The sequence below is a fragment of the Theobroma umbraticum genome, unplaced genomic scaffold (genome assembly GCF_002168275.2).
Source record: "Theobroma umbraticum cultivar Fairchild unplaced genomic scaffold, ASM216827v3 scaffold_56.0, whole genome shotgun sequence".
NCBI lineage: Eukaryota > Viridiplantae > Streptophyta > Magnoliopsida > Malvales > Malvaceae > Theobroma > Theobroma umbraticum.
Window position 1 is genome coordinate 6,344,730 of NW_018397256.1, and position 22,066 is coordinate 6,366,795.

The 22,066-nt window shown below is 33.7% G+C and overlaps 4 protein-coding genes across 5 annotated transcripts; 2 read left to right on the forward strand and 2 right to left on the reverse strand.

Moving 5' to 3' along the window:
* Positions 1-6,975: 6,975 nt before the first annotated feature.
* Positions 6,976-9,262, reverse strand: OCP3 (overexpressor of cationic peroxidase 3). Its single transcript, XM_021420941.2, has 3 exons — positions 8,644-9,262; positions 8,052-8,369; positions 6,976-7,415 (listed from the first exon to the last, which is right to left on the reverse strand). The coding sequence occupies exons 1-3, from the start codon at positions 9,169-9,171 to the stop codon at positions 7,266-7,268; spliced, it is 996 nt and encodes a 331-aa protein (XP_021276616.2). The 5' UTR covers positions 9,172-9,262; the 3' UTR covers positions 6,976-7,265.
* Positions 9,263-11,871: 2,609 nt separating this feature from the next.
* On the forward strand, positions 11,872-15,414 carry LOC110411366 (exosome complex exonuclease). The gene is made up of 3 exons (XM_021421496.1): positions 11,872-12,010; positions 12,334-13,820; positions 15,288-15,414. The coding sequence occupies exon 2, from the start codon at positions 12,546-12,548 to the stop codon at positions 13,809-13,811; it is 1,266 nt and encodes a 421-aa protein (XP_021277171.1). The 5' UTR covers positions 11,872-12,010; positions 12,334-12,545; the 3' UTR covers positions 13,812-13,820; positions 15,288-15,414.
* On the forward strand, positions 11,877-16,829 carry LOC110411367 (tail fiber). Its single transcript, XM_021421498.2, has 3 exons — positions 11,877-12,010; positions 15,288-15,519; positions 16,146-16,829. The coding sequence occupies exons 1-3, from the start codon at positions 11,901-11,903 to the stop codon at positions 16,440-16,442; spliced, it is 639 nt and encodes a 212-aa protein (XP_021277173.1). The 5' UTR covers positions 11,877-11,900; the 3' UTR covers positions 16,443-16,829.
* Positions 16,830-20,035: 3,206 nt separating this feature from the next.
* Positions 20,036-21,682, reverse strand: LOC110411281 (Ran BP2/NZF zinc finger-like superfamily protein). Of its 2 annotated transcripts, XM_021421361.2 has the most exons (4): positions 21,585-21,682; positions 20,850-21,227; positions 20,409-20,517; positions 20,036-20,310 (listed from the first exon to the last, which is right to left on the reverse strand). In XM_021421361.2, the coding sequence occupies exons 2-3, from the start codon at positions 21,215-21,217 to the stop codon at positions 20,427-20,429; spliced, it is 459 nt and encodes a 152-aa protein (XP_021277036.1). In that variant the 5' UTR covers positions 21,218-21,227; positions 21,585-21,682; the 3' UTR covers positions 20,036-20,310; positions 20,409-20,426. The 2 variants fall into 2 exon arrangements, with proteins under 2 accessions (XP_021277036.1, XP_021277037.1); XM_021421362.2 differs by lacking the exon at positions 21,585-21,682 and having other exon boundaries at positions 20,850-21,575.
* Positions 21,683-22,066: the final 384 nt, after the last annotated feature.

Consider the following 22,066-nt stretch of genomic DNA (forward strand, 5'->3'; position numbering starts at 1 on the left):
CAATTTGATTTTATATTAATTTTTATACTTATTAAAATAAATCTATTTGGTCAAGAAAGTGATCAAATTGTTTTGGTATATATAATAGTAATCTAGGACGAAACTAATTAATTTTCATTGAAGATCAAAGATGAATAAGAATAATGTATAAAATATAAATAATTAAGTACGATGTATAAAATTAATAATTTTTTTTATATAATCAATATTGTTTAAAGATTAAATATTTTAACTTTTTGTAATTTCACACTGAAAAGACAAAAAAGAAGAGAAAGACAAAAAGAAAGAGATGAAAAGAGATAAGAAGAAACTTATAAAAGAGATGAGAAAAATTTAAGAGTTAAGAGGAAAGTTAAATGAATTTGTAGAGTTATTTTATTATTTTATATTTATATTAATAATTTAATAATTATTATTTTAAAGATCTATTAAAATATATATAATATATATATTTAAATTTTTTGGAAGGGAACGCTCCACCCCCGATAGTGATAATATTTTGCATAATATAATTAAGAACAACAAAATAGAGAAATGGTTTTTTTCCAAAAAAAAGAAAAAACCACAAAGTAGAGAAATGGTAAATAGAGCGACGGAAAGGCAAAAAGGGGTCGTTGTTGCCAAGCACAACTTGCATGTGAACAAGTATCTAAAATATGTTTACTAATATAATAACAATTCGTGCCTAAACTTAACATTCCTATACACCCAAAGTTGAACAGTTTCATATCCAAATCCAGGAATGGGAATAGATTGGGACAATGGCAATGTTTCCGACCTTTCTTTTTATCATCATTTCATTGCCTTGTAAGAGGGATTTGTTCAGGCGCATATCATCACTCCATCACTGTGACAATATGGAAAAGGAGTCTCTATAATCATCCCATTTCTAGTCATGCTTTAATTTGGATGATTCATTTCCAAAAACCAAAACATCTTTACCTTTGATACATACATTATGATCTCAAAGATAACAAAGGAAATGAACAGAAGTTGAGCCTCTCCCTCTCCCTCAAAAGTAATTGTATATAAAATTGCTATGAAGAATAATAATGAAACATAAATACTAGGGATATTTCTTATTGCTATACCTACCATAACAAGAAAACAAATTTTCATTTTGGCTTTCACTCTAGAGGTGTTTTTATTTATAAACCCAAAAATCATTTCATCTCTTCTTGATGTGAGATCAATGACACATGTATAAATTAAGATTTTATTTATAATGAAAGATATTTGTTACATTAACTTTTAGATATATTAAATAAAATTTGTAATCCTTTATTAAAAATTTTAACTTAATTCGAATAAAACAATCGAACTTACTAGTCTAAATGAGTAATTTGACTCTTGAACTAGTCTAATCCACTTTAATTTACAAATAAAATTTATCAAAAATCATACTCTTAAAGGTGAGGAACCTTAGAGATAATGTATATACAATTATCCAAAAATGGTCACAACTATTTTTTTTAATGAAATTAATATCATTTTATACAACAACAAAAAGGATTTTAAATTTCATAATTAAATATGCTTATAAAATGATCACATGGTTATTAAATGACAATCAAAACATAAATAAATGGATGCATGTGTCAGCCAATAAAGAAGGTAATACTAATTATTATTATCAGTAATGCTAATAGGGCGAGAGAATGAGTCTAGGGCAAAGCCTGAATTTTTGGCGTGGGGTCGGAATTAGAATGATATATATGTTTAATTAAAATTCAAATAGGTTACAATAGTAAAGAGAATATTTTGACTAAAAATATATAGTAAAAAGCATACCAAAATCAAATCAAATGAAATAAGTAATAATTAATTGCTTAATTAAACTGTATAAATACTTTTTGGTAACTAAAAAATAAATTTGAAAAACCGTTTATATTTAAAAATTAAATGTTAAACAAAGTTGCAAACCTTGTAAACAACTAAAAAAGTGATTTATAAAAAATTTAAAAAAAATAGAAGAAAGAAAAGTTGTATGCATAATTGGTTTTTTATGCAAAATATAACAACTAAAAATTATTAACTAATGTATTTTCTTATATTCCTCTTGATTCAATAATAATATAATATCAAGAATATTTAATTCATTGAAAAGTTAACATTACAAGAAAACAAGTATCTCGACGGGATTGATCCTATTACTTTTACTCATGGATTTTGAATTGATTTTTGACCAGATTTATTTTTTATTTTTCAAATAATTATTAAAATATATAAAAAATTATTTCTCTCATTCGAATATTTATTTACGTCTACGGGTATTTTTTTTTTGGTAATTTTATTAGAAAAACTCCAATAGCCTAACTCTTTATGAGAATAAAATTTATACACAAGGTGTTAATTGAAAAAAAAATCACAAAATATCATAAGAGAAAATTTGAAATCATAAAAAATATAAGTGAAGTTTATCTTAAAAAAACAAAAGAAAGAAACTCCAACGTACAAACTCCGCTTAGTCGCTAATTTAAGGGAGCTGTAATCAACGAACAATGAGTTATAAAACTCATGTATCAACGTAAAGCTGTAATCAATCAAATAAAGGGTTACAAGACTAGGATTAATGTTTTTGTTTTTCGCCTGAATAATAACAACAAAACACACAGGACTATTCTCTGTTGCTTTATATCAGCCTAAACCTGAGTTAATAAAGATAATTTTCCCTAGAATTGTCCCACAACTAATTTACATATGCTAAGAAATTACATTCGTATAAAGAAAGAGGTGCAGTTTCATCATATACTATATAGAAGCCCATACACTTCAAGTTGTGAAAACTAGCGTTGAGAAAGAAATATAATATACCTAATTAATGGAGCTAGCAGCTGCTATAATCCATGGTAGCTAGAGTTAATATCAGATCCATAATCCAATATGCAGGCACATATGCACACAAAAGTATCCAAAGACCGGAGAAAATAAAGAATTAGGAGCTCCCTTCAGTCCAAAGCAACATCAAGAAGAGCTTAGATAGGCCACAAGACCAAAATCTTGAAGCTGTTTTAGGCTGAAAGGAGCCCCCACTTCTAGTTATTTCTCATCCCCTCAAGCAAGAAAGACACAGAGAGAGAGAGAGAGAGAGAGGGAGAAGGATTTGCATATACATTCTTTGGCGAAGGAATAGTTGGAGTAGCTGGGGTTGGAGTTAAAGGGCTATAGACAGAAATTAGTGGAGTTCTGCCATAGCTAGCTAGCTAGTTACACTCTCTTTCAGTGCGCAATAAGTGTTTCTTGGGGTGAGAATGGTGTTAGCCTTTTGAGGGAAGTGAGTTCGACAGGGATGGAACCATGGGAGTAATTAATGGATCACAAATTGGTTTAGGTAGGCTCAAACTTTTCTAACTTGATGGCTAATTGAACAGATTGTACAAAGTAGGAAAGTACAGTAGCTAGTTAAACTTGTTCTTGGGTCATAACTCCATGTTTGGTAGGAAATATTTAGCAGTCGAAAAGATGAAAAACTTGTCGACAAAAAGACTAAGTTAATCATCTAAGCTCTTTCATTTTAGATAACTAACTATTGTGTAAAACAAGTTCTCATCATTCTTACTAATTAGACACAATTTTAATGTTTTGGTTCATGTCAACAAGTATAAACATCCAGGCAATGAAGTTACCCTCAGTGAAAATTGAGAAAAAGGGGACTCAAAACGAAAAAGAGTGACATGCTCAGGTAGGTTAGAAATTTGCTAATGTAAGCCTTACTTGCTGCAAGATGGAGCTGTTTTTCTTTAGTACAGAAAGTGGTCCCGAAAGCGAATGGCAAGCTTTCAACTTTGAACAAACAATCCTTTAAAACCCTTGAGAATTGAATGGTCCCTTTCTTCTAAACTGGGAACTTCAACCCCTACTTCATTCCTACTTTTTCCTCATCAAGTATTGGACGTCGAACCGCTTGCTTTCCTACCACACCTCTTATCTTTTTCTTATCTTCGCAGGAAGGAAAGTCATCTTTCACAGCCAACGTGGTGGAAATTGGATTTTTTCCTACCTTTCACTTGGATTTTCCTTAATTTCAAAGTACCCTTGGAAAATTCCACAAGAAAAATCTGACAGAAGGGTTTAACGCCATTGTTCCATTTTCTACAATTTCAGGCCTGAATATATATATATATATATATATATATATATATTGGGTAGAAATTTGTATGCGATTCTGGCTAATGCCATTAATGCCTAAGACTTGCGGGGGAAAATTTTCTTTTATAAGCTCCACGCAAACCTATTTGCGGCAGTGAGTTGAAAACAAGGACCCTTATGTGTGGTTAGCAATACTAGTGGATTAAGACAAAAGTGTGGCTTAAATTTCTGAAGAAACAGAGTTACGTATCCTTGTCAAATTGGAACATTGAGATTCAAAGCCAAACATAACTAATTACTTGTTTTCTTTTTCTCCGAATCCTTGGTTTTATTTTAGATTAATTGGAAACTTTGATGGTGCTACTTGGTAGCTCTTGATTCAAGCCCTCCTAGAAGTTTGATCCTTTGAGTTTCGTCTTAGCATATATTTAAGATATCTTTTTATTTTTATTTTACTAGTATACGTAATAGTTGCATTAACAATGCTAATACAAGGACTTGGTTTGCTCGAACTTTGTCTGATTTGAAAAGAAAAGGAAAATGTCCTTGAAATCTATGCCTTCATATAAAAAGATTTGGTCTTTGGCTAACATTTGGCAAGAGGATTTTTTCCAGATGAATTTACACGGTTAAAACTTATAAACAAGAAAGTTAAGGGATGAAATTAGTATAGCATAATTCAGATAGTTATGATAGAGATGTAAGCTCCAATACTAACTATATAATGCTGACCACATTTGTATTGTCAGTTATTCATCCAAAGATACTAGGAACTTACAAGAATGATATAATATTTGAGGTAACTTAGAAGTTACTGTCATACCATTGAGGTATGTTAAAGAATTTTTCAACTAAATGAATACATAAAATATGGTTTGTCAAGAAAATTAAATGGGGAATTAAGGAAAATGCGTAGGGGGAAGCAGAGAACCCAATGACGACAAATGCCGAATATCTGTTAACCTGAGACTAAGCTTTGTGCTTTTTTGACTTGGATTTTGGTAACTTTGGGACTTCAGGAAAAGGTTTATCTTCACGAGACAATTTGCCAAATACTTTAACGAGAGAAGATGGATCCATGGCTGGGGTTGACATGCTACGAGGGCAAGCGTTGGGCACTGTGGTTGAGCTGCTGCGCGCTCTGGTGCTCTGGCATGGCCTTAGCTGATCCCTGTAATGCACCGTGCCGTCTTCCCCCAGCACGTACAAGTCATCCCAGACCAAACCTGATGACCCTTCCCTCCTGAACGAAACTGCAGACCTTTGCAAAGTTGCCATGTTTTTCTCAACTCTATTGGAGGTTGTGCAATAAGAGACAGAATCTCTGCTGCTTCAGGCTTGTATATAGGGAGGGGGAAGACAGAAGAATTTGAAGGGGAGAATGAAGGAAACGGGTTAATGGATGGAATCTGAGAAGATGGATAGTATATTTTAACCATGCATAACATACTTCTGTTTTTATCTTTTATTTGATTTGACCATGTTGGTTCTGCTGAAGGTTGTTCTGTTAAACTTGTGGTAAAATATAAGGAATTTTGTGACATACTAATGTAGTTTTGGGTATGGAATTTTGTTAATTGAGGTCGTTCTGATACTAACTTGGACCGCTATCAGTATCTTTTATGATGGTGTTATTGTTGTCTTCTCTTTTCGTAAGTATGTGAATATAAATATATATATATATATGTATGTAAAACGTTATGTCACATCTCGCCTAGTGGAAGGTGAGATTTTGGTTCAATCCTAGTGAACAAACAATTGGTCAAATGGAAATTCACGAGGTCTCAAAAGTGACTGCATCTTGCGTCCTATGGGACCAAAACTCCCCAGAGTGCACGACTTGGAAACGTCGGCATTTGGCCGAAACTGGGTTGTTAATCATAGCAGAGCGCTTATGGTAAAATTCTTGCAGCGCCAAGGAGCGCATTGACATCCTAGGCTATGCGAACTGAGTCTTGAAAGTGATATAAGCCTGTTCAGATGAACATATTGCGTAAAAATTGAAAGAAGAGATGCATAGAGATTAGAGCCTCCTGGATTTGAAATGTTTCGGCAATGAGTTTGCTCTTTCGCTGTCTCACTTCACTTATGCAGTAGGAGTAGGGTACTAGTGTTTATTATTATTATTATTTTCTCTTTCTTTCGCATACCAGCTGAGCTTAGAAATTCCTGTTTCTCTTCCCTTTCCAAAAACTTCTATGTAATTCTTGTATGGAGTGTGGTCACATCAGAATGCCACCACAGGAACTTGAATGTAAGATGCATAGATTTTCAACTGCTACCTTATCCTTGTCTTAAAATTACTTATAAACTGTACAAGGCCCTAAACTGTCATCAATATCCCCTACTCAACTCTGGCAGAACAAAAAAAAAAAAAAAACTTTCCCTGAGAACTGAAGGTGGAGCATCGAATCAACTTCATTGCTCAAGGTATGCCACTCGGACACAGCTCAAGTGGTAAAGTAGGATTGGGACTAAAAGATATGGTTAAATGCGAGTCATGGTAGTTTTGCTTACCTACATTAGATAAAATAGATTGAAACATTTGCGTGGAAGAAAAAATGAATTAAAGATCAACTCAACTGGTGCAAAGACAACAGAAGAAGATATGTCAAAATATGAGAAAATTGTAAGATTAAAAAGGATAAAGAACTTTCATAAAGTAACACATTAGAAAGTAAAAATCAATTAAATAATTTTATGATCTGATTCCAATCCCTTCACAGTTTAAATAAATCCCTAAAGAACACCACTTTATGTTAACCCCTATATTTTGCAACTAGTACTGGGATGAACCTATCCATTAGATGTCAATGAATTTCATGAAACCTCCATTCTCCTGATAAGTCAGTTCTATACTATTCATTTTTAAGCAATGGATATCCAAATGCTTATTTATTAAAATAGTTAAAGTTCCAATATAAAAACTCATTCAAATATCAGACAACCTGGTACTAGATCATAGTAAGTCTTCACTAACCAAATCCACCTTGCTTGAAATGGCCAGTGTGGGGCTCTTGAATGACACAAAGATTATTTACATTTTATGGAGTATAAACATAAAGTTGCACAAGAAACAAACACATTATGGGAGCTTTGACTACTATACTGTTACATCCAGTCACTTTTGATGAGTCTAAGAAGCACACAAAAAGGCACGAAATATACCGAGTGTTTCAATTGGAGAAGACTGTTTCCGAAACAGACCTCTGGTATGGCTGGTGATGCTCTGGAATTCCATCCTCATTGCGCTTATCCTCAAACCATTTTACAACTTTTTTTCGGGGCAAATTTGTTACTTGCACGATGCTGCTAATCATTGCATTCTGCATTGTTCATAAAAAACATGCACATGTAAGATGACGTGCCAGCGTGCAATTTTTTAATGACAAACAGGCATGAAAAATACAGCACCATCTCTGTAATTTAACCATGTCAAAATCAAACATGAATCCAGCAATCAGGCAGCTAAATGTAGATAGAAATAAGCATCATCATACTTAACATGGATGGCTTCTAAAGAGACATCGTACTCATATATTGAATTCGATCTTATTAGTAGAAAGAGAAAGTGGAAATTGCTCAAACACAATAATGTTTTAAACTTCCAAAAGCAACAAATTTAATTCCCCCAGTTAAAAAGTACCACTTTGAGTCTTTTATAAATAACTTGATAGTAGAACTACCAAAGATGGTCATAAAGGATACTTATATAGAAAGAATACTTTTCAACAATATGACTTCCAAAATCAACTCTAATCCTTGAATAATATTTGCATGAAATCATCCAATTTTCACCACCAATATACAGGGTTTATGATAAATTGTCCAGATTCTCACTACCAAAGACTTGTACAATAGATAGTTACAGCAAATACCAAAAATTGCTTAGGTATAAAATAACATAAAGAAGTGGTAAGTTACAGATACAATTAATCTTAAAGTGCATAAACTTTACTTACAGTTGGCCGCTTTGATCTTCTATAAACTTTTTCAAGGGTTTCAACTTGCACTTTCTTAAGTCTCTTTTGGGCAGACCATCTGTGTTGCATCACATGGACTGGCTCTTTCACCTTAGGCTCCTTGGGCTCATGTTTCACGCTACCCACTGTGGTCTCTAGAGCAACAGTTTCTACAGGTTTGGTTTCAAGCACCGGTTCCCTCTTGACAGGTTCATCAGGTAAAGTAGCACTCAACATAAGAAGCTCCGGAGGAGGTTCACGGAGCAATTCGAGAACCACATGCCTATCAAGACAAAGCTCTGTAGCAAGACTCTTAATCTACAAAAGAAAAAAAAAAAAATCAATGCTGGTGACCAAATTCTATGAAAGGAGACAATTCTTTTTAATGCCAATATTCATAAGGCCTCCATAGCTCTTTAAGTATCAGCAAATTCATGAGGCTACTATTCAAGAAAAAAAAATAAAACAATTCTTTCTAAACCCAATCAAATTTCAGATAAAAGTAACATTCACACAATTCAAAATTTAAGCTTGGTTATCCAATTTCAATCTATTCCTTTGCAATGAAAAATGAAGTATATCAACAACTCACACTAGTTTTTCGGCGACCAACTTTGACAGCAGCAGCCAATCTTCGAAGCTGCCAATTCTTAAGCTTCACAGGCCTTTCTTCTTCTTCTTCTTCTTCAGCATCATCTGGAGTTGAAGTAAATGCTTCCAAATCAAAATCCCCAAGTGCTTCCGCCAACTCACTTGCAAGCCTATCAACGTCTTCTTCCTTTATCTCATCATAATCATCATCATCTTCCATGTCTGAATTATCATTTTTAAGGTCTTCTTCCAGCTGACTGAACAATGCTTCGAAAGGGTCTCCATCAAAATCATCCTCGTCCACTAATTCTTTCTTCTCTTTCTTTACTTTCTTTTTCTTCACAGAAGAAGTGGTTGAAGGAGTGTTGCTCCGGCGGCGAGAGAAAGCCAGGATAGAAGGGCGAGGAGACTGACGTGGCAGCAGAACATCGAACGGTCTCGGTTGAGTTATGAAAACGCGTCCGCTGCCAAAAAAAAATGGGAAAAGCCGTAGAGCCATTGACGATTTCACTGATAAAGCAGAAGCCATGGACGCAAAAATGAAAACTCTATTATCAGAATAGAGTAGAAAAGAAGGGTTTAAGGTTTTATCCGTTGGTTGGGGCGGTGAAGAAGACTCGAATTTGGTTCGGTTTATCAGTAATAGAAAATAAAACTTGAACCGTTTAACTTAGGTAATAAATTTTTTATAATTCAATGGTAAAATTACCTCAACCGAATCACTGTAAAATGTTTAATCGTTTAAAAATAAATTAAAAATATTCTTCTATGAACATCCAATTTCTTTATTTTAGTTTTTCATTTTAACACTAATGTCACCCTTTTTTTTTATATTTCAGAACATCTTTTATTTTTATAAAAAAATTATAAAATTATAAAATCTTAAAATTGCAAAAAAAAAATTTGCATATAAAAAAACTAAAACACAAAATGTTTTTTTCTAATTTTGGTGTTAAGTTAAAGTTGACAATTAGTTGATGATAAAACAAGTAATTCTTTCAATAAATTTAAAACTCAATTTATAAAAAATATAAATTACAAAAAAGAATCATATTGTTAAGGAAAATACTCATCATTTGGTATTATTTTCAAGATTACTGTAGCAATGAGATTGCGATTAACCACCTTTAAGACCCTATCAGTATAGAGTTGAGCAATGAGTTTATAAGTCTTTTAAGAAATTAGTTATGATACTATGTTGGATTTGGAGCAAATACTTTAATCTAAAGGTTTTTCTAGAAGAGTATTAATAAAATAAAGAAGAAGTTTCAATAAAGCAAAAAAATGGGAAGAAAAACATATTAGTCACACATTTTCATTCATATTGCTCCCTTATATACTAAGCAAATTCAAAAACTAAAACAAACTTGAACCATAGATGTAGCCTCAAGAAGTGTAAATCAAAGCGAAACGTTAGCGAGGCATTAATAACAAACATGAAAAACAGCGCCAAGTAACAATTAACATAATTGGAACAAATTGGTGGCATGTAGCTTAACAAAGAAGAGTAAAACGACAGACAAAAGAAACGTTTTAAATGATATTAAAAAATAAAATGACATGCTATATTGTCGTATAGCGAAGACTTTGAAATAAACACACTAAATAAATGATACTTGAAGGCTACGTTTTACTAAGTTAATTTTGGTAAAGTTGAAACGACATAGTTTTGCATCTCCGGGTAGTTTCCTTCTACCTTCAAACATCAATTGCTTCCTGCCTTTTCTTTATTACTCTCGTTTTTCCAAATGAAGGTTATTTTTAAGCATACCCCCATGACCTTCGTATTGGTAAACTCTCAGATACTCAAGCTTCTTTTTGTTGACATTTTTAGTAAAAATATCAGCAAATTGTTCTTCTATAAGACAATACTGAATATCAATTTGATTCTCCTTTGTAGCCTCTTGGAATGCATGATATTTGAGCTTTGTTCTAGCTATGATATAAACTTTTACAATTTAACAAAAATTTTATTGAGATTGGAGGCAAAAGAGATCATAAAATTTATTAAACTTACAAATTAACCTTATAAATATATTTTTTTCAATCACCAAACCCTACAAAATAAAAAAAAATATTTATTATTTTTTTCTAAATTAACATTATCATTCTAACATTTTTATATATGTTTTGATCCAAGGTCATAACGATAAACATAGTTTGCATTCCAAAAGATAGCAATGGTTCAAAATAATCTAATAACCTTGTGATCTGCAATGAGCAAACTCCACCATTAAATTTATAATTTTTTTGACTAAAAATATGTAATTGTTAATAATAGTTGATTGATGATGGACGGTGATAGTCGTGAACAACCGGCATATGTGACTATCATGCAAGGATGTAGCCTTTAATTAAAATGTTTCCCTAATATTGACTTTTAACTTTTTTGGTGTTTTAATGAAAGATTGAGAAAATATGAATAGTTCTTTACACGTTTACTTTTAGTATTTTCTCGGTCCTCTATCAAAAAAACAATTACTCTAACATTTCAAATTTTATGATTTTAGTGTAATGCAATTTCTTATAATATAAAAATAACTTCATAAAATATTAAAATTTTTTTATAAGAGGAGAATTTAAACTTAATTTTTGTAAAAATATAAATTAATCAAAGTAAGGAAATATTTATATTTATCTCTTAACATTATACATTTTTTACATTTAAATTTTTGATTTATTAATAAATATATGTATCATCTAGTCAAAAATTTATATTTTTTAAACACTTTTTCTATTTAGTTTCTAAACACCATAATTTTATTTTGTTTAATTTTTATACTATATATTTTTATGTAATTTAATTTTTATGATATAGTACAAATTTTTTTAAAAAAATTATTTTTTCTTGATTTGTTACTTTAGTATTGTCACGTATCACTGTTACATTATCATGTTAATGTCATTGGGCACCATCGTGACATCATTTAGTATTTTATAACTGTAGAATTGAACATATTAGACGTAGGTTAAATTGTTTAAATTTTTAAAATTAAAGAATTAAATTAATCAAATTTTGAGAATATAATTAAATTAATGTAATGCATCGAAACAGGGCTAATCGGGTATTTTGACCTGTTCCTACTAATAAATACAGTTTTGTCGTCAGTCACAGCAGTTGCGCTACTCCGATACGGCGTCATTTCTCAGAATTTGAAACGCAGTTCTTGTTCCAGTATATAAGACCTCTCCGACCAGATCATCACTGCCCCTCCGTTGGTTTCTTTACCTGGTGCTTTGGAAAGTCCCTCGGTTGAAATGGCAACTACTGCAGCATCAACGGCGTCAAGGGGATGGCTGAGCAACCTCTCGTCAATGTCATCTCGGATTTATTTCTTCCTTATCATTCTTCAGATCCCTCTTTTTAGGTAAATCTCCTTTTATTTCTTTTATCCTTTTCAATTTCAACGATCTCTAGATTCATAAGCTCATATCCTAAGTTGTTTCTCAATCTGGGTATTTCTAGCTTTACTTATTCCTATGTTTTAGCATCTGGGTTTCTACTATTTTGACGTTTAGGTTGATTTGGATATACTCTTTTAGCTATATTGGTTTCTGTTTTTAGTTGCCCTCTTTTGCTTTTAAGTTGCTTGTTTTCATTTTTAGTAACTGCTGATAGAATTTATTTCGTATAGATGATTGGCCTATCTGGTTGTTCTTTGTTGAGATCTGTTTTTTCAATTTGGATTAGATAAAAGAAACTGTGAATGAGAAAGAAAGCACTGAGGAGAAGCTATGGAAAGTCAGAACTAAAGCTGCTATCGAATGGATCATGTAATAGTGTTGTTTTTATGTTTACTAGTTGTGAAGTTGACTTTCGGAGATTTTAGTCATGTGGTCAGCCAAAGCTAACTAATCAACCATCTCGAGGGATTTTTAGCATATTAAAAATTTGGCCGACTGATGAGGACTCTTAAGGTTGTTCAAAAGGTTCTCCAAGGTGCAAACTATTGTGGAACAAAGCACAATGGTGCTCTATATTTGAATCCAGTGTTATATCACTGTGCAGGTGAATCCCGCGAAGAGGTCTTGCCTTATGAATGGTATGAAAAGTCATTTCCAAAATTAACAAGATTGGCCCACTTTTTAAAAGATGTGGATTTAGTTGATGGACGGCTTGTGAATGTGAAGGATGATTCAATCATCATTGATGATCGCATTGAACATAAAATGCATACTTTCAAGTCACTTGCGAGGATCTTTATTGGGTCTCCATCAGTTCAGCTAGTGCTAAAGAAACATGTTTCTACATTTGGTAAACCTAGTGAAAGAGAGCCCATGATTGTGAATTCGTTAACCAAAGTGAGCAACATTTTGAATGTTACTGCTCAACAGAGGAAGTTGGTGCGTTTCAAAATATGTCCACAGATTACACAACACCGGATATGGACAGGTGCCCTTGAGAAAATTTTGAATGAATTGAAATCAGAGATAGATTTGTTGAATTGCCAAATCCCAAGTAAAGGAACTAAGATGGGTGGGCAGATAGTTTCTAGCTGCCTTAATTTCTTGGCTGAATCAGCTGTTTCTTATGACCCTGATTCCGCTTCATGGATGCGGCTTTCACCTGCAAAAGTTGTTGACCCTCCTTTGCACAAATGGGACGATGTTCTTGAGATGTTTACAGATCTCATTAACTGTGTGAAGAGTGAAGAGGGTTGGCTTTATCATGCAACAAAGATTGATATTATGAAAGAAGGTCTGTCTCAGATCAAAGATGTGTTAGTTGATAATAGCATTGGGTATAAGGATGCCAGGCACCAAGAAAACCTGGTACAAAAGAAGCTCTCTAAGACATTGGGACACTCATCACAGTGTTTGTTTACACTTTTATTGTATTACCTTTATGGACAGGTTAGAGATATTGAAGTGGATTTGAGTGGAGCGATTTGTGGGAATGGTTCTGAGAATAGGTTTACCTTGTGCATGGGAAGAATTCTGACTTCAAATGAGGAGAAGATGTTTTGGAGTGGGGTTAAGCAATTGGACAGGGCTCTGGGGTTATTCAAGTTTGTATGGGAAACAGCAGGTATGAAAGGGATTTTGGAGTTGCAAGGCCACTTATGGTGTGTAGGGTCTGAGGAGAGGTCGGTCACCTATCGAGGAAATGCTTTCTTTCTACATGGGATAAGTCTTGGACCAAAGATTATCTTATCAAAAACTCTATGATATTTTAAGGTTATATTGTAGGATACTAATTACTTCACATTATTCAAATCCTGGTGCGTGTTATTGATTTATTTGATATACTATTAATTTCAAATATGGTAAGCCTGTGAAGCCATATTGCCCATCATTGTTTATTTTAGATGTTTAATTGTAAAATATAGAGAAAAATTTTATGCTTGAGCTAACGATTTGAAAACTTTCGGAACTCCTTTCTCACTCTTGTCTCTAAGCAACCTGGACTGTTTGTCTACTATAACTAATAGTCTACCAAGCATCCACACTGTCAATATGCAAGAAATGACTTGTTTTAAGTTTGCTTAAATGGATGGACTATAGCAGGCCACGTAGGTGGCAGAAGTGCAGGGTGCTGCATGTATATAGTGATTAAGGAATATGAGGAGACGTTTAAAAGCTGATGTGCAATTAAAAAGATTTGAAATCTCACTAAGTTGCAACTTACCGCATGTTAGGATCCTTGTCTAGTTCTTTTCATGTTTGCTATGTGATCTATTGTTCAATGCAATACAATTTGTTTGCATTGCATCATTGGATCAGGGTTTTCTTTTTCTTGATTGAACTATGAAATTTTCATCTAAGTTTGTTATACTCTTGCAAAAGCTGGTCTTCCTATTTTTGGATAATTGATAGTTCTAGTAGTGATGTTGATATGAATTGAACATATAAGTTTAAGCATTAGGTTTGGACAACCATGCAGACTAGTAATTTAACGGACTATTGTTTGTTTGATTTAAAATGAATTGCTTCGGAGTCAGTCATAAAGACTGTCTATATAAGTTAATGTGTCAAAATCTATATAACACCTAATCTGCTGATCCTTAGATTGTTCCAAGTATTTTACATGTTTCAGACTTTTAAGATGAGTAGAACTGCAACAAACTTTGTATTGGAACTGTACTTTCTTATAGAGAAACATAATACTCCTGTTTGGGAGATATGAGATTGATGTCAAAATATAACTAAACCTAATTTAATTATACAAATGACTAAATTTGAGCTTCTTTTAGTGTTTTGAACTAATGAAGTTTTAAACATAATGGGAGTCAAATTAGCCTGCAGTTTTTAAAGGGAAAAGAAACACGCTGCAGTTCATGAAAACGTTCCTGTGTTGTCATTCTCCAAAGTGAAAATGTTTGCAATAGAAAGTAGTAGATCATTTGGTTTTGAACAGCTCAATGCTGAATGATTTTTGTCAACTTCTCTGGCAATGGATTCCGCTCAGAAGTATACCTTGTAACTAGCATCACTAGAGGAAGTTGCTTGCTTTAGTTCAGTTGCCTTTGCTGGACAATAGGCTTTTGTTCATTCATATTGTTGGAAATAGTAATGGTAATAAATGAAGACATCCCTATTTCTTTATCCACTGTCTTGTTGATTGAGAAATATATAGATGAGTAAAATATACTGGATTTGATTCCAGAATGGGGCTTCTCTTTATCAGCTTTTCTCTTTTGGCAGGATTCCATGCAGATCTGGAATTTGTTCAACACCAATTCATGTCACCTCTTCCCAGTTGATTGCAAGTGACATCTTTCCTGTAGCTGTGGTGAAGGCACTCCTCTTTCCAGGAGCCATAGCGAATGGCCTTGTCAAGAACATGACTGTTCCAAGCTGGGATAACCTGTTAAACATCTATAACTTAACTAGTATAAAAGAAGCCTCCGCTGTACCTGACCTCCAGCGCTTAGAGGTCCTTATCTTTGGCTTTATATCTTTCTAATTTTTTAGTTTTTAATGCATTTTCGGTACTAGTGTGAAGAAATCTACTGTTCTATTATTGGTAGGATCTGTAGAGAAGCATATACCTAGTCTCACTGGTCCCTTCATAAATTATTTGCAAAAGCAACACCCCAGTCCATCCCTTTTCAGAGGCAAAAAATGAACACTCACACACACCACCAGTCATCGGAATGCAATTCCATGTCATTGTTACTGGGTGGGTTAATGAAAAACTATCATGTTCAGCAAGTATGTAACTCTTCTACTATCTCCATCCTAGCACTGACTCTGCGTATGTGACAGTGTGCAAATTCATATATGTTGAATTGTTCCTTGAACCCATCTTAGTCAGTCATTCTGACTGTTTTCTTATCTTCACTAATATATATGCAATCAAATTTGTTAGCAAAAGGGAAAACAAAATGGACATCCAATAATAGGCTGCAGGATGGTTCCAGTATACTCTTCGGTACCTTGCAACTTCTGCACAAGCTTAGCTTCATATAGTCATCCAAATTTGTGTCCTTCCATAAGCCCAATCTTGTCAAAAATGATATTGTCTTGTAATCTCATCTCTTTTATCTGGTTCTCGCATAGGTTCTTGCAGGAAGCTACTTCTGTGTGGCAGGAGCACTTGTGGGTCTTCTAAAGCCTGGAAGGATGAGCATGTTTGGGACACTACTGGTAATCTGGGGTCTTGTCAAGGAAGGGATCTTGGGAAAACCAGCAAATTCCGATCCTACAAAAGCTGTGTATGTATATCCCACGATGTTGATTGCACTGATTTGTGCCTTGACATCTATCAAGTATGACGTGAAGAAAGTTATGAGAACTGCCCCTGCACGACCCATTGCAAAGCCTCTTAAGAGCTCTTCCAAATCTAAGCTGAAATAATTTGAAACTTTGTTTTCTTGTGTGAAAACCAATTTCTCAAAATTTTTAATACTAAACTCTTGTAACAAATGAGCTGACAATGTGAACCTTTTTTGCTGCTTCAAATTTATTGTGTATCTTCCAATGCCTTCTGGAGCTGCATGCCGCCATTGGAACTTTGATGGATAGGAATGGAATCTTATGTATGCATTGACACTAGTCAAGGTTTAAGGATGTTGAGCGTAATTGTATATTTGAGGCGGGCTGGCTATGATAAGGTCTAAAATCTGTAGTTTGAAGACAGTGAAATATTAGTCCGCTAGCAGGATCCTTTAAAGAAGCCGTGGTGTCAACTTGGATAGTCTACAAGAGCTCGTTCTATTTTGGTGCTTAGCCTTATTGTTTTAAGCCTCTTTCGCTTTGTTCTGTTCATCTTGTTTCGGGCTTTGATTTGAATTCCTCCCTTGGCTTCTATAACAGGTGTCTTCTTGTTATTTCTCTCCATATTAATGAAATGACAAATGTTAATAAATAATAATGCCTCTTTAGCTGCCTTTAAAAAACTTTCATCTGTGAGTTTTGCCTACATGTCAATCAACTGGATTATAATGAGAGACGTAGAACAGGAGCTTACAAGAAAAGGCCAATAAGCCATGTGAAGTTGTCATTTCTACTCAAGCGTATTGAGCTGGATGCCAGCTTTGCTTGGTTCATCAGCTTTTTGTACTTGCAAGTTGTAACCATCAAATTGTACCAAACCTTGCACTTGATGTTCTCTTTTCTTGTATAATTTATGAAATTTAAGTGAAATGAATGAGCTGCAATTGCTCAACAGATATGTTTCCAAAAAGAAAATGTCCCAAAAACTTAAAAAAGAAGAAACAAGACACTTGATTCCGAGGCACCAACTAAAGCAATTCCACTGTGACTTTGCATAAGAAAAACGCCCCTAGAGCTTTTGCAAAACTATGCGGGGTGCCAACTGTTAATGGTTTGTAAAGGATTAAAAAGGCATAAGCTTTAACAAGTTTCAACATGCTTGGTTTATAAAGTTAGACTTAAAGGGTAAAACTTTAAAAAGTTTAAGTCATTTTTTCGTGCCTTGAATTAGATAAAAAGTTTCTTTTGTCTTTGCTTTCAATATTGACCATCACAGTGTCGATCTCAACTCATCAGCTAGCTACTTAATCCATTGAATTCTACAGATTTCAAGGCCCTTGGGGCCCTTGGGTATATCTTAAAATCATGATTAAAGATGTTCATGCTCTTCTTTCATCTACCAAATGTCCATCAATTGTCTTTTCTTTGTTGCATTAATTTTCCCCCCTGCCTATTCAACACCCCTTTTGCATGCTTGCTTGAAAATTGAAAACCCATGTGGAGTTGTAAAATTTACACTTTAAATATTAATCTATTTTCTATGTACTTTTCAGTTATTACCATATATAAATTCCTTTAATCATTTAAAGTTTTTTGATGTATACATGAAGAGATGTATTATAACTCATATAGTATAAAAAGATATCCCTTTATATTAACTTTAACAATGAGATTAAAGTAAGAGTTCTTAAGTGATGCATGGGAGAATTAATTGCTAAAATCAAAGAATGACAAGACATTGGTGAAGTGTTAAAGAAAAAGTTTTGATTTCAAAGGAAGATTAATTTAATTCTACGAATTTAACCTATAAAAACTTTCGATGTTTTGAGTTAAAATCAAGGGTTTCATGTAAAAAAGAAAAAAGAAAAAAAATTCAAAATTTAAGTCATCTAGAAAAGCAAAAATCAACTACTCATATTCAAATAGAGTTAAGAGATTCATAAGTAGCCATGTTAGTTGATACTATACTTAGTTTTCATTTATTTATGGTCCCATTTGGGCGTTTTAGTAGACCAGTCATGGATCCTAAATGGAGGCAAAAGCTTCTCACATGATCCAGTTAAGAGACAGATCAGAAAGAATGTAGTTGAATAAACAATGATGGAAAATGCACTGAAAATGGGACAAAAACATGGATAAGCAGGAATTGAAAGAGCCAAAAATGTGACATGACTGTATGCAATGAACGAAGTACCTCACTTTACTAACACCATCAAAAGCAAAATGAAGTGAAGTAACATAAAGCTAAGCTTAAAGTGAAACAAAGAATATCTTGCTAAAAGCTAAGTAATGGATTGTAGTAGCAGAAACTAATGAATGTGTGGTTACTTTTTGACCAATATATACATTTTTGCTGTTAAATTAACATTTCCCTCTATAATTTTATACCCCAACCCCAAGAGGTCAATGAGGGAACCCATGAAAGGTTCCCTTTAAAAGCTTTGGAATCCTATGCGAATTATTCATCAACAAAAATCTTCTTACATTTAAGTTGGATTAGTCAAAGTTAACCCCATCCGTTAATCAAAGAAACAAGACATATATATATAATTATATGATAATTAATTTGATGGAAAAATTACACTACTTTGATTACAACTTTTTCCATTGTTCCTTGTAATGAGTACGTTGGATGTTGCAAAGTACAATATCCAAGAGTTATCTCTTCCTTTTCTAATTAAGATAATATTAATGCTTAGTTCTGAATTAATATTTAAACTGATTAGTAGGGCATTTTACAGCTCCATGAAACCAAATTACTGTCTGTTAAATGCAAGTGCAAAACAATGTGAGGTTAAATATTTGGGTTCCCGTCCTCTCTCTTGCATAAATATGAGAAAATAAACAAATAGGGGAACCTAAAAATTCTTCCATTTGAAACAATTCCATCTCTAACAAGATTGTAGAAAAGGAAATCTTCTTTCTGTGTAATGGACATTAACCTGAATCTACATTCTCTTATTTATATGGAATTGCAAAACCATGGATGGCAGAAGGAAAATATAGATGTAGCTATTAATTAATTAGCTTGTACACTTTATGTGTATGGCCCAAGTTACACTGACTTGCATTGCATGAATGTCTTATTATTATTATTATAAAGTGACTTGTCTCAACTTGAGATTCCCATCCAATCGATCATAACTCATAAGGTATAGTATTCCACTGGGAAACCATAAAGAACAAAGATTAACTAGAATTAATTAAGCAAATTAATTAGAATGTACCTACGCTTGATATAACTTTTTAAACAAGAAACAATTTCCCACTTGTTTAAATAAATTTCAGGGTGCTCTTACTGTGTTAAGCTTGATGCAATATTGAGGATTCGAGAAGCACAATATATAGCATACACGTAATATAGATGTTGCATTTCATATGTTTTGAAGCTGTACATGCATCTGACTCTCAATCTTATTAGAATAATGTCTCATCTTTCAAAGATATGATGCTCATGATTTGGACATGATCTCTTGCTAATTAAAAGGTTAAATATTCAAAAGGCCTAATTATTTGAATCAGTTATGCTACTAGTACTGCATTACTTCTCCTGCATTGGTTTAAACAAAAGATCTTATTGTGGTCCAAGAATATAACCCTTTTACTTTGCTTTGCAGAAATGAGAAATTGCTGATTTTAAGTTACAACTCAAATATTCCTTGGACCATTTTCAAACAAAAAAAGCAGTCTTCAGCAATAGATATAACAGAGAGAAAGAGAAAGAAAGAGAGAGGGGCACAAAGACACTGATATAAGATTGATACCATACAAGTACATGCCTATACTTTGATATAAGAAAGCTGACAAAATGCTAGATAATTTAGCTCAATTTCAACCGAAGTCTTCAAACACGATTCATCTAAAGATCCTGGCAGAGGAAAAGAGATAAGTAATATCTAAAGGAGGAAGAAAAAAAAAACAAAAGAAAAAGAGAGAGAGAGATAGATAGGAGCCAAAAGAGTGAACAACTGAGATTGTCTTGTCTCACTCGCTCCTGAAACTGCAGTACCTGAAATGAGAGTCATGGAAAAGTAGTTAATATTGAGAAGATAAAGTTGTGATTTGTGAGGAGAGACCAAGTTGTCACAAAAAGATTGAGTCCCATACCCAAAAATGAAAAATCTATTAGTATGAAGATTTGTTGCCGGAGTCTCTTGGTGCATTGCATCTGAAACATTCCATCCTGCTGGCAAAGTTGTGCTCATTGCATCCCGACCTGTCCAATTCCACCCAGAATGAATGAGAAATTAGTCAACTGACATATTTGGGCATACCAGGAACTGTTCATCAGTTTCCACGTCCAAGTTTTGTTATGGTTAAGCATGTAGGGTACAAACGAACATACTCTTTTCTTTTTTTAAAAAAAATAGGTCTCGACTTTGAAATCTCTCCTTTTTAATGAAAAATTAATACATTTGCCTACCAACAGGTCATGTCTATCAATAGGTCACCTTATAATCAAGTATTTTATAATATTATGAACATATTTTAAGTTTTCCTCTAAGGAGGCAAAAAAAAAAAAAATTGTGTTCACTCAATGAAATCAACCTGGTGCAAATCCAGTCCCCAGATTTCCAGCTAGAGCGACTAGAGCTGCCACTGCCAAAGCCATAACCCCTCATTCTTGGCATGTCACCTTCAAATCCTCCCGACGATTCATCTTTGGCTGCACCACACTTGAAACAGCTTGATCGGCTAGCAAAGTTGTGAGCTCCGCAGTTCCCCACTGTGCAGTACCAGTCACCAGGCCTAACATCAGGGCCAGTGAACCCGAATGACGAGCCACCCCTGCTACCCAAGCTTCCATAGTCACCTCTCTCACCGGGTCTTGGTTCTCCACAGCGCTGGCATGAGTCCCTTCTTTGGAAGTTCAGGTATTGGCATGACCTGCAATTCCAGTCTCCTGGCCTGCTCATTTTCTCTCCTCTAGAGTTGCACAAAAAAGAGGCAGATGTACAATCACTCCATCTTATAGTAAGAAAGAAAAAGCTACATCATAATAGCAACAAAGACTGAGCTGGGAAGGAGAACATTTTTTGTCTGGTTTTCGTAGTACGTTAACTAAACAAGGGAAGCACACAGATAAGTAAGTATGAAATTATCTTCCTTCAAAGAATGGAAGGCACTAAGCTATAAAACACTAATTTGAGATGCATCAGTTTCATAATGAAGCTTGGAATATATGGTAGTAACATCAAAACCAAAAAGCGCTGAGAGTGGCAGGTCTAGAAAGTAAACATGAGGCCAGGGAATGGAGTTGAACATCCGTAGCGTCTAGCTCACCTTGAGAAAGCAGCTATACAGATTGGAAGATAGAAGAGTCAGTTGCACTGAAGATACAAAGATATCCTGGAAGGAACTTGTGGTTTTTCAGTATGGGGTTTGGCTATTTATATAACCTGACTAGACCTTGAGAATCGGGCTGATTGAAGTAGTAGCTAGCCAGTGGAGGGCTTAGGTTTTCTTTTTCATATTCTTCACTTTAACTCCTTGAACAATGGAATCACAAGAAACTAAAATTGGAAAAAGAGATAAAGGAAATTTGAAATTTGATTTCAAAGGGGAAAAAAAGATTTAAAAAGCTCCAACTACAGCTCCTTTTTAGGGGTTCTAGTTGCATGTAGAGGTGGCAAGTGCATGAGCACATGCAAACAATTTCATATTAGTAACTTCCACATATGCCCTTCTTTGTGCTTGTTTTTCCTTTATACTCCCAACCTGTCAATCTTTCCTTTATGAAATATATGAAGGCTCATTGAATTGCA